The sequence below is a fragment of the Takifugu flavidus genome, chromosome 11, assembly GCF_003711565.1.
Source record: "Takifugu flavidus isolate HTHZ2018 chromosome 11, ASM371156v2, whole genome shotgun sequence".
Classification (NCBI taxonomy): Eukaryota; Metazoa; Chordata; class Actinopteri; order Tetraodontiformes; family Tetraodontidae; genus Takifugu; species Takifugu flavidus.
This window is the reverse complement of record NC_079530.1, coordinates 5279587-5292024: the sequence shown is the minus strand read 5'-3', so window position 1 is coordinate 5292024 and position 12438 is coordinate 5279587. Positions and strand designations below refer to the sequence as shown.

Here is a 12438-nt window from a genome sequence, read left to right as displayed (position 1 = left end):
CTACGGAGGAAGCTCATTTCAGCCACTTGTACCCGTGATCTTGTTCTTTCGGTCATTACCCAAAGCTCATGACCATAGGTGAGGGTAGGAACGAAGATCGACCGGTAAATCGAGAGCTTCGCCTTTCGGCTCAGCTCTCTCTTCACCACTACGGACCGGTGCAGAGTCCGCATTACTGCGGACGCCGCACCGATCTGCCTGTCGATCTCCCGCTCCATTCTTCCCTCACTCGTGAACAAGGCCCCGAGGTACTTGAACTCCTCCACTTGGGGCAGAATCTCCTCTTTGACCCGGAGAAGGCATTCCACCTTTTTCCGGTTGAGAACCATGGCCTCGGATTTGGAGGTGCTGATTTTCATCCCAGCCGCTTCACATGCGGCGGCGAACCGATCCAGTGTTAGTTGGAGGTCACGGGCTGATGACGCCAACAGGACCACATCATCCGCAAAAAGCGGAGACCCGATCCTGAGGTCACCAAACCGGATCCCCTCAACACCATGACTGCACCTAGAAATTCTGTCCATAAAAATTATGAACAGAATCAGTGACAAAGGGCAGCCCTGGTGGAGACCAACCCTCACCGGAAACAAGTTCGACTTACTGCCAGCAATTCGGACCAAACTCTGGCACCGATTGTACAGGGAGCGGACGGCCCGTATCAGCGGGCCCGACACCCCATACTCTCGGAGAACCCCCCACAGGACCCCCCGAGGGACACGGTCGAATGCCTTCTCCAAGTCCACAAAACACATGTGGACTGGTTGGGCAAACTCCCATGCACCCTTGAAGACCCTGCTGAGGGTGTAGAGCTGGTCCACTGTTCCACGCCCAGGACGAAAACCACATTGCTCCTCCTGAATCCGAGGTTCGACTATCCGGCGGACCCTCCTCTCCAGTACCCCTGAATAGACCTTACCAGGGAGGCTGAGGAGTGTGATCCCCCTATAGTTGGAACACACCCTCCGGTCCCCCTTCTTAAAAAGAAGGACTACCACCCCGGTCTGCCAATCCAGCGGCACTGCCCCCGATGTCCACGCGATGTTGCAGAGTCGAGTCAACCACGACAGCCCTACAACATCCAGAGCCTTAAGGCCAGTAAGGCCCGATACGACTCCTTCTTCAGCTTGACGGCATCCCTCACCGCTGGTGTCCACCAGCGGGTTCGGGCATTGCCGCCACGACAGGCACCAACCACCTTGCGGCCACAGCACCGGTCAGCCGCCTCTACAATTGTGGCACGGAACATGGTCCACTCGGACTCAATGTCCGAGCTTCAACTCACGCCTCCCCCGGAACATGGTCAAAGCTCTCCTGGAGGCGTGAGTTGAAGCTCCTTCTGACAGGGGACTCTGCCAAGCGTTCCCAGCAGACCCTCACAACACGTTTGGGCCTGCCAGGTCTGTCCAGCATCCTTCCCCACCATCGGAGCCAACTCACCACCAGGTGGTGATCAGTTGACAGCTCCGCCTCTCTCTTCACCCGAGTGTCCAGAACATGCGGCCGCAAATCCAATGACACAACCACAAAGTCGATCATCGATCTGCGGCCTAAGGCGTCCTGGTGCCAAGTGCACATGTGGACGCCGTTATGTTTGAACAAGGTGTTGGTTATGGACAATCTGAGATGAGCACAGAAGTCCAGTAACAAAACACCACTCGGGTTCAGGTCAGGGGGGCCGTTCTTTCCAATCACACCTCTCCAGGTCACACTGTCACTGCCAACGTGAGCATTGAAGTCACCCAGGAGGACGAGGGAGCCCCCAGAAGGAGCACTCTCCAGCACTCCCTCTAAGGACTCCAAAAAGGGTGGACACGCTGAACTGCTGTTTGGACCGTAGGCACAAACAAATAAATCCAAATAAATAAATAAATATAAAAAAAATAAATAAAAAAAATAAATCCAAATTATTAAAAAGATCCCAAACACAAAAAACAAAACTCAAAGAAAATCTCTGGAGGCTTTAAAAAAAAGACAGTCTGGTACAGAAAGAGAGGAATGGAGGGTTTAAATACAGGAGAAGGTAAGAGATGACAATCAGGCACAGCTGAGACACATGAGGGTAATGAAGGTGAAGAGGGGAAGAGGGGAGACAGGAGAAGGAGGGAAGACAGAGGCAGAAAGGAAAAACTACAGAAAAATCTGGAACATCAGTACTGATACAGACAGATTCTAATGTAACAGGTTTCAGGTGGAGAACCCATAAACAGATCAGAGTCCTGTATAAACAGGAAAAAGATGAGACAGGCAATGCTTGTGGTCAGTGCAGCTTCACTCAGCGGAATCTTTAATTATCATGCTGATATCCATACTGTCAAAACCACCACCAAATACATGAAATAGTTACAATATCATTACTTTCTGTTTCAAATAAACACATTTCTCCCATTCAGAATAATTTTGTATTCAATGTACCACTGTACCAATACGTCCCCTTGCACCTTCATCATGAAAATGATAGAAAATAGAGCATCTTGCTTTTAAAGAATGTCCTTTTGACATAAACGCATGAGCTGAAGACTTGTCTAGTGTCCGCTTGATTGCCAGATATTGCTTTTCAATGGTGGAGTATCTGTTTTCATGAGACAGAAGCTTCCTGCTGAGATAGAGCACAGGAAAACTCCTCACCAGGATCTGCCTGAGCCAGCACAACCCCAATGCCCTCACCTGAAGCGTCCACTTACACCAAGCTGAAAAGAGGTGATTGAAATTTGGTCTTTGCAAAGCCGATGAGGAGCACAATTCATCCTTCAGACCTTGGAAAGTTTGTTTACATTCCTCACTCTATTCCACTGGGTTTTGAGCCTCTTTGCAACTGAGTTTGTCAGTGGAGAAGCCAACATGGAAAATTTAAATATTCAGAAATGAATCATTGGTACCAGCCAACCAGGCCAAGGAAGGATTCCAACTGTTTCTTTGTCTGTGTCCTTGGGTTCTTGATGCCTCAACTTTGTCCACTTAAGACAGGAGTACTACCCTGGTAACCCAGGTAGTGGGTTTCTGGCATAGCACACGAACATTTCGACAGGTTCAACTTCCCACCACACTGATTCCAGCCAAGATGCTCCAAATGTCATCCAAATGACAATCCTGATCTTTTCATTTTTGACATGTATTACATTAGTCTTGCCCATCACTGTACATTGATGGCCAGAAGATCTGAGATGCTAGCCAAAGATATGTCTGGTGACCTAAATGCCCTGTTCAGAGAATGGTGTGTGCAAGATGTAGTACCAGTAATCTACAGCTACTTGGCATGACAAGGAGTCTTCTACTTAAACTGATAGTGTTGTTGATTTAAATGTTAGGATTCCACGGAAGAAGGACCCACAAGCAGGCAATTCAGTAAAGGTAAAAAATTTAATGTTCTTAGTGAGTCATCAGCGAAATCATTGAACTGGAAAAACCAAGGTGTAACAGAAAAACACAACTGTAGACAAATCCTTCCGATAAGTAAAAAATGCACTCAAAAATCCCAAGGGAAAAACAGAGGTTTTTCAATTACAAAGGCTCAGGTGAAGTACCTGTAACTGACTGACAACTTAATGGAATGATCAGGCACAGGCAGAAAGGCAGACTAGTTTAAATACTAAATTAATCAAGACCCAATGCGTATCAGGTGCGCCTACAAGATGGAGGGAAAACAAAGCAAAAACAGGAAATAGATGGGTGGAACACCTGCACATAACCAACAAATGTAAACAAAAACATTTCACACCAAATGCAAACTCGCAGATGACTGATCCAAAATGTCCCGAGATGGGACCCAGCACCTGTCTTCAGGGCTATATCTATACAATACATACAAAAATTGAATATCACGGCGCCGACGACCGACATCCAGAAGCTGATGAACCGTGAAATTCTCCAAACTATCAATAATTTGCAGGGCATGGGAAGGACTAAAAGGTGGACACTGACTGGGGGCTGCATTATCAGGTTGAGCGGAGCGCACCAAGGTCTCAATTTCCAATTGAACAGCCCTTACAAAACAGTTGTCTGGCAGAATGCCAAAACCTCCAGGTTATCAAGGACAGGATAGATGCAGAAGAGGGCATTGAGTTTGCTGTTCTTAGACCCTGGACGATAATCCAGTGTGAAGTTGAACCTGGAAAAGAAAAGAGACCAGCGGGCTTGGCGAGCATTCAGACATTTGGAAGTGCAAATGTACTCTAGATTCTTGTGATCCGTCCAAACCACAAATGGAACCTTCGACCCTTCAAGCCAATGCCGCTGTTCCTCCAGGGCGAGCTTGACAGCAAGAAGCTTTTTATTCCCAATGTCATAGTTACGCTCAGATGGAGTAAGGCAATGGGAAAAACAGCTCATGGATGTACCTTCTCATCCTTCATGGAACGTTGGGAGAGAATGACACCCATTCCCACATCTAAAGCATCTACCTCTACAATGAACTGTCAATCGGGATCAGGCTGTATTATAATCGCAGCAGAGGTGAACCGCCTCTTGAGGTTTTGGAAGGCCTTCTCAGCTGACGTGAACAGATGAACTCAACCAGAGTGGAAGTGAGCGCAGTGAGAGGTGCAACAATTTCTCTGCTTTGACGTAAAGCTGATTCTCCAGGAGGTATTGGAGGACCTGGCGTACATGATGAGTATAGTCAGACAGGGAACGAGAAAAAAATCAAAATGTCATCAAGGTAAATAAAAACAAACTTGTTTATCATATCCCTCATGACGTCATTGACCAGTGCCTGGAAAACTGCATGTGCATGGGCTTGGTAAAGGCAAGCCCTCTACTCTCAACTGTGCCTCGATATGATTTTCACGTTTTATGATCATGATAACGGCGGTGCTGATTATGCATTTTGTATTGAGATGCTAATGCAGTTCCTGGTTCCACAGTTAGATCCAGTGAGGAGGATCTGCACCTTTGTCCACCAAGTTGTCTTTGAAACTTCACCCTAATTGAAAGTATCTTCATGCTTCATGCTACTTGCACACTTCCTCTCTGAGTTCTGGCATCACTTCTTTAAATGCTTCTGCACCTCTTTATATGTCTGTGACATTAATCTCTCTGGCTGATGGAATCCCATATTTCCATATCTTCCTCCTGGTTTTCTTTTATCTGCCGTTCACATCAAAGGCTGACACCAGATTGATTATCATGTAAAGATTCTATTTTCGGTTTTCCTTTTCATATAAAATTAACACCTTTGTGCTTTTATTTAAGTTTTGCCCAAAAAATAAATGAAAATTAAATGGGCAGAGTTGCCGCACAGAGTTGTAACTCTATACAGGAGGATCGTGCACAGGAACTTTAAAAGAATTCTGAGGTCTTTGGCTTCTTATTCTCATCAGTCAACAAGTACAGGTTAAGCAGGAACCAAGCCTAGTTAATTACAAATCCAACACTTCAGGGATAACTGTAAACTGTTGGTTTTAAGCTGAGATGCCTCAGAGATATTGAAGAACAGAACCAGGCAACATGTAAGTGAACTTGTTTATATCTGTTATCATGATTCCAGACCACTTTTACACATTTGTGATCATTTCTTTTTATCATTGAATGTAATTTTAAGAAAAATGGTGTTTCAATTATTTGTTCTGGTTTTATTTCCTGTGTAAAGAAATATCACCATTTTCTGAAAAAAAAAGAAAAAAACCATTTTAAACTTAAATAATTTCTCAAATAAACTTACAGACCAGAAAGAAAAAGATAACTCAGAGAAACAATCGGTCAAGGTTCAAAATCTGGCCGAGTGATGGTGTTGACAGTGGTTCTCAGCATCAGGTCACGTTCGTCATTTGGATTTCATTAGTAGTTTTTCAAAAGTATAAGATGTCATTTTTTTTCAGCACACATGGACTCTCTGGACATGATCACCTCGGACCTGTTCAGGTACAAAGGGATGAACTTTCCAGTCAACGAAAAACTGCGACCCAAGGACATTGATGCCCTGAAGGACTTTGAGATCCGTCCTACTGACGTCTTCATCATAACCTTCCCTAAATCAGGTCAGCTCATTCCTGCATTAAAAACTCTTTTGTCTAAGAGAGTCAGTAGAAAAGTAATGTTGCTCGTATAAATGTGCTGGGAACATACTTTTTCAACAGTACACCACACATAGAGACTTGTATATTGTCTGGTTGACAACTGACTGGACAAACACCACAAACTCTGCAGGATGTGGTGGAACAACATCTGGACTGTGTGCACGTCATGATAGTGGCAATGCACAGGTTGCAGGAAATGACTATAGAATGAAACTATGATACCTGGGTAATTAAATGGCATTGAATTGCATTTTTATCAACTATTGTTTGTAATCCATCTGACATGATCAGGAAAGGTGGTTAAGTGAATTATCTAGTTTCTCCACTTCTGTCAAAGATGCCAAACCAACAGGTGCCCAAACACTGGACAGGTGTTGGTTCCCTTTACAGCTTTAGAGTGCCGTCTGAATCCAGGTAAATGTACAGTGAGGAAGCAAATTCATTTTTTCTGTAGGCACAGTGTGGATGCAGCAGATTCTGTCTCAGATCATGGAGGCTTCACACCCTGGATGGGCTGAAGATGTCACCAACAGGGCCAAAATTCCCTATTTGGAGGGAAGAACTGTTGATGACCCATTCAGAGACAGGAAAGAACCTCGGGTTCTATACACACATTTGTTTCTTGAGCTGTTGCCCCACGGAGTCAAAGAAAAGCAAATCAAGGTGATATTAAGTGCTCTTGTCAACCATCACTTGAATTACTGCTAACAACAGAAGTTAATGATTTCCTTTAGGTCGTGTATGTTTTGAGGAACCCCAAAGATGTCCTGGTGTCCCTGTATCACTTTGCCCACAGTTGGGTTTTGATGGATTCTCCTACAAGCTTTGAGGTGTTCTTTAAACAGTTCATGGATGGCAAACGTAAGTCCCTGTGTTTCACTAACTCCACACGTCTGTATGTAATCAGTTATGTTTAATCTACATTGTTCTTGAGCAGAATTTGTTGGATCGTGGTTTGCTCATGTCAAACAATACGTGGCCGCTCAGGAGCAGCTAAAGATCCACATTGTTCGGTATGAGGACATGTTGAAGGTGTGGAAGGTTTTCATCATTTGGTTTCACCTCATAAAAGTGGGAATTAAAGTTGAATGAAAATAGTCCTGAAACATTTTGACAGGATCTGAGAGGGGAAGTTGTGAAGATCTGTGCTTTCCTAACAGGTTTCAGGTGGAGAACCCATAAACAGATCAGAGTCCTGTATAAACAGGAAAAAGATGAGACAGGCAATGCTTGTGGTCAGTGCAGCTTCACTCAGCGGAATCTTTAATTATCATGCTGATATCCATACTGTCAAAACCACCACCAAATACATGAAATAGTTACAATATCATTACTTTCTGTTTCAAATAAACACATTTCTCCCATTCAGAATAATTCTGTATTCAATGTACCACTGTACCAATACGTCCCCTTGCACCTTCATAATGAAAATGATAGAAAATAGAGCATCTTGCTTTTAAAGAATGTCCTTTTGACATAAACGCATGAGCTGAAGACTTGCAAACATTAATGAAGTATGCTGATATCCATACTGTCAAAACCACCATCAAATACATGGAATAGTTACAACAGCACGTTTCTTTGAGAGCATCCAGGGTGAACCACATTTAACATTTCTGTGTCAGGCCACCCTCCAGTGGCTGGGCATCTGGGGGTTCATTCACCACCTCAGCTCCAGGACAGGCCAGTCCAATATGTTAAAGAGCCAGGTCAGCACAATTCTCTCCCCACAAATCCCAAATAACTTCAGGACATGTATTGTGCACTGGCACTCAAATGCTCTGTAGTTTGAGTTGGTGGGTTTTATGTAATGTCCACACTCTGCTCTTCCCATCATTAAAAAATCAATTCTCCAAGGTTATATTAAACACTGGGTGTCTGGCTGTGTGTGTGTGTGTGTGTGTTCACTGTGTTTTGCAATCAAAATCGTCATTCAGTAATTTACAGAAACCATCATTTTCAGACTCTTTTCACCTCAGCTCCAATCCTGGTCCAGCTTCACTCCAGTAAACAGTTCATCACTAAAGCCAATTTCTTGCATACCTCCGCCTTAATCTCTGGAGGACTCACTCCTCCGGAGAGCAATTTTGATTTGGGCAACTGAGAAAAGTTGACCATTAAAATGGCATTAGAGGATGGGAGACACTGGCTGTAGGGGCCCAGCAACCATTTGTGGTCTGGACTGACCATAAGAACTTGGCATACACTAAACATGCTAAGAGCTTAAATGTTAGGACAGCTCTCTGGACTCTTTTTTTCCCCCCAATCATTTCAATTTTCCCATCTGCTATCGCCTGAGTTCATGGAATACTAACCCTAATAGGTCTGTCCAGCTTGCATGCGGTCAGGGTAACCAGCACTCCTCCTCACACCCTTCTCAGTACAAACAGTGTGATTATTGCTCTTACCTTGGACACCAAAAAGATGGTCAGGCAGGCCCAATGTGAAGATAAGGATGGCGCTAACTGCTTCTTTGTGTCTCAGTCTGTGTGTCCAGAGTGCTGTCCAGCTCAGTCTGATTGGCCTTCATCCTGCAATGTCCCCTTACTCTCTAAATCCTGGAAACTCTCCATGTTTTATTGAACCTTTACCTGTTGAAAGCATCATTAGTCCATCTACGGTACTCTCAAGCTCTGTCTGCCTGATAGTATGAAGATCCACTCCACATTTCCCAAAGTCCAGTTTTTTGTACCCATATATCAAAATTTGACAAGATAAAAATAAATTCTATACTCTGAACTATATTTGGTAAGGATAAGGATAAAGGATAAAAGACTTTATTGATCCCACATCGGGGAAATTGCACGTTACAGCGGTAGCCCGTGGTGTACAATACAGAGAAGTACTAAAAGAGAGAAAAAAAATATATTAAAAAAAAATATATATAAATATATATAAAAATATATACTCTTATATTATGTACATTGCTATGTACATTGTACAGTATATACAGAAATTAAAAATTATGTACAGGAGGAGTGTTGGACAGTGTGAAGAAAAATAAGGTGCAAATAAGATGTGCAAATAAGACATTCCAGAGGTAGGATGATTAGTTAGTGCAAATATGCCAACCCTGCATGTTGAACAATCTGACGGCAGTTGGGATGAATGACCTGCGGTAATGTTGCCTTTTACACCATGGGTGTAACAGTCTGCTGCTGAAGGAGCTGCTCAAGGCCCCCACAGTCTCATGTAGGGGGTGAGAGGGGGTGTCCATAATTGATGTCAGCTTGGCTAACATCCTCCTCTCACCCACCTCCTCGATGGAGTCCAGAGAGCAGTCCAGGACTGAGCCAGCCCGTCTGACCAGGTTGTTGAGTCTCTTCCTGTCCCTCTCTGAGCTTCCACAGCTCCAGCAGACCACAGCGTAGAAGATCACCGATGCCACCACAGAGTCATAAAAAGTCCTAAGCAGTGACCTGCACACTCCAAAGGACCTCAGTCTCCTCAACAGATGAAGACGACTTTGGCCCTTCTTGTACAGGGCGTCTGTGTTATGAGTCCAGTCCAGTTTATTGATGAGGTGAACACCCAGGTATTTGTACTCCTCTACGATCTCAATGTCGAAACCCTGGATGTTCACGGGTGCAATGTGAGAAGCCTTCCTACTGAAGTCGATCACCACCTCCTTTGTCTTGCTGGTGTTGATGCGCAGATGGTTCAGTTCACACCAGGCGACAAAGTTGGTGATGACCTCCCTGTATTCCAGTTTGTTCCCCTCAGAAACACGTCCAACGATGGCTGTATCGTCGGAGAACTTCTGGAGGTGGCAGCTGTCCGTGTTGTGGCTGAAGTCCGATGTGTAGAGAGTGAAGAGGAAGGGAGAGAGAACTGTACCCTGCGGTGCCCCCGTGCTGCAGACAACCACATCGGACTCACAGTCACGGAGCCTCACGTACTGTAGTCTGTTGGTGAGGTAGTCGGTGGTCCAGGCAGCCAGGTGACAGTCGACTCCAGCTCCCTCCATCTTCCCTCTCAGCAATGATGGCTGGATTGTGTTGAAGGCACTGGAGAAGTCAAAGAACATGACTCTCACAGTGCTCCCGGTGCTCTCTAGGTGTGAGAGTGACCGGTGCAGTAGATAGATGACCGCGTCGTCCACACCAATGCCCGGTCGAATGTCTATTATTTTATTTTATAAGTTGTGCATGCACTCACCACAACAACTGCAGGGGTTATTTTGGATGAATGCAATGTGTGTATTTAATTGCTTAACACCATGTGGTGCCCCGTACCTGTGACAACACCTTCGTCACATCACGTCCCTCTTGTTTTATATTTGATAGTCTTGGTAGAGTCAGCAGTAACTTCTTTGTTTGCTGATTTGTTCAATACTCAAAATATGAAGGGCTGAAGGTCCAGATACCACTTGGTTACACTGGTGTTTTGACACTTTACTGTCTGAATCCAGGTCAAGGCTCTGTGGTCTGTGTGCAGGTCAAATTCCCTTTCAAGAAGGTAATACTAGCGATTGTCTAGTGTCCGCTTGATTGCCAGATATTGCTTTTCAATGGTGGAGTATCTGTTTTCATGAGACAGAAGCTTCCTGCTGAGATAGAGCACAGGAAAACTCTTCACCAGGATCTGCCCGAGCCAGCACAACCCCAATGCCCTCACCTGAAGCGTCCACTTGCACCAAGCTGAAAAGAGGTGATTGAAATTTGGTCTTTGCAAAGCCAATGAGGAGCACAATTCATCTTTCAGACCTTGGAAAGTTTGTTTACATTCCTCACTCTATTCCACTGGGTTTTGAGCCTCTTTGCAACTGAGTTTGTCAGTGGAGAAGCCGACATGGAAAATTTAAATATTCAGAAATGAATCATTGGTACCAGCCAACCAGGCCTAGGAAGGATTCCAACTGTTTCTTTGTCTGTGTCCTTGGGTTCTTGATGCCTCAACTTTGTCCACTTAAGACAGGAGTACTACCCTGGTAACCCAGGTAGTGGGTTTCTGGCTTAGCACACGAACATTTCGACAGGTTCAACTTCCCACCACACTGATTCCAGCCAAGATGCTCCAAATGTCATCCAAATGACAATCCTGATCTTTTCATTTTTGACATGTATTACAATAGTCTTGCCCATCACTGTACATTGATGGCCAGAAGATCTGAGATGCTAGCCAAAGATATGTCTGGTGACCTAAATGCCCTGTTCAGAGAATGGTGTGTGCAAGATGTAGTACCAGTAATCTACAGCTACTTGGCATGACAAGGAGTCTTCTACTTAAACTGATAGTGTTGTTGATTTAAATGTTAGGATTCCACAGAAGAAGGACCCACAAGCAGGCAATTCAGTAAAGGTAAAAAATTTAATGTTCTTAGTGAGTCATCAGCGAAATCATTGAACTGGAAAAACCAAGGTGTAACAGAAAAACACAACTGTAGACAAATCCTTCCGATAAGTAAAAAATGCACTCAAAAATCCCAAGGGAAAAACAGAGGTTTTTCAATTACAAAGGCTCAGGTGAAGTACCTGTAACTGACTGACAACTTAATGGAATGATCAGGCACAGGCAGAAAGGCAGACTAGTTTAAATACTAAATTAATCAAGACCCAATGCGTATCAGGTGCACCTACAAGATGGAGGGAAAACAAAGCAAGAACAGGAAATAGATGGGTGGAACACCTGCACATAACCAACAAATGTAAACAAAAACACTTCACACCAAATGCAAACTCGCAGATGACTGATCCAAAATGTCCCGAGATGGGACCCAGCACCTGTCTTCAGGGCCATATCTCTACAATACATACAAAAATTGAATATCACGGCCCCGACGACTGACATCCAGAAGCTGATGAACCGTGAAATTCTCCAAACTATCAATAATTTGCAGGGCATGGGAAGGACTAAAAGGTGGACACTGACTGGGGGCTGCATTATCAGGTTGAGCGGAGCGCACCAAGGTCTCAATTTCCAATTGAACAGCCCTTACAAAACAGTTGTCTGGCAGAATGCCAAAACCTCCAGGTTATCAAGGACAGGATAGATGCAGAAGAGGGCATTGAGTTTGCTGTTCTTAGACCCTGGACGATAATCCAGTGTGAAGTTGAACCTGGAAAAGAAAAGAGACTAGCGGGCTTGGCGAGCATTCAGACATTTGGAAGTGCGAATGTACTCTAGATTCTTGTGATCCGTCCAAACCACAAATGGAACCTTCGACCCTTCAAGCCAATGCCGCTGTTCCTCCAGGGCGAGCTTGACAGCAAGAAGCTTTTTATTCCCAATGTCATAGTTATGCTCAGATGGAATAAGGCAATGGGAAAAACAGCTCATGGATGTACCTTCTCATCCTTCATGGAACGTTGGGAGAGAATGACACCCATTCCCACATCTAAAGCATCTACCTCTACAATGAACTGGCAACCGGGATCAGGCTGTATTATAATCGCAGCAGAGGTGAACCGCCTCTTGAGTTTTTGGA

At 44.5% G+C, this 12438-nt stretch overlaps 1 protein-coding gene across 1 annotated transcript; it reads left to right on the top strand.

Moving 5' to 3' along the window:
- The first annotated feature begins 5671 nt into the window (after positions 1 to 5671).
- Positions 5672 to 8115, top strand: LOC130534270 (amine sulfotransferase-like). Its single transcript, XM_057048298.1, has 6 exons — positions 5672 to 5972; positions 6466 to 6674; positions 6746 to 6872; positions 6949 to 7043; positions 7129 to 7246; positions 7991 to 8115. Exons 1-6 carry the CDS (start codon positions 5819 to 5821, stop codon positions 8113 to 8115), a joined length of 828 nt encoding a protein of 275 aa, XP_056904278.1. The 5' UTR covers positions 5672 to 5818.
- The last annotated feature ends 4323 nt before the right edge of the window (positions 8116 to 12438 follow it).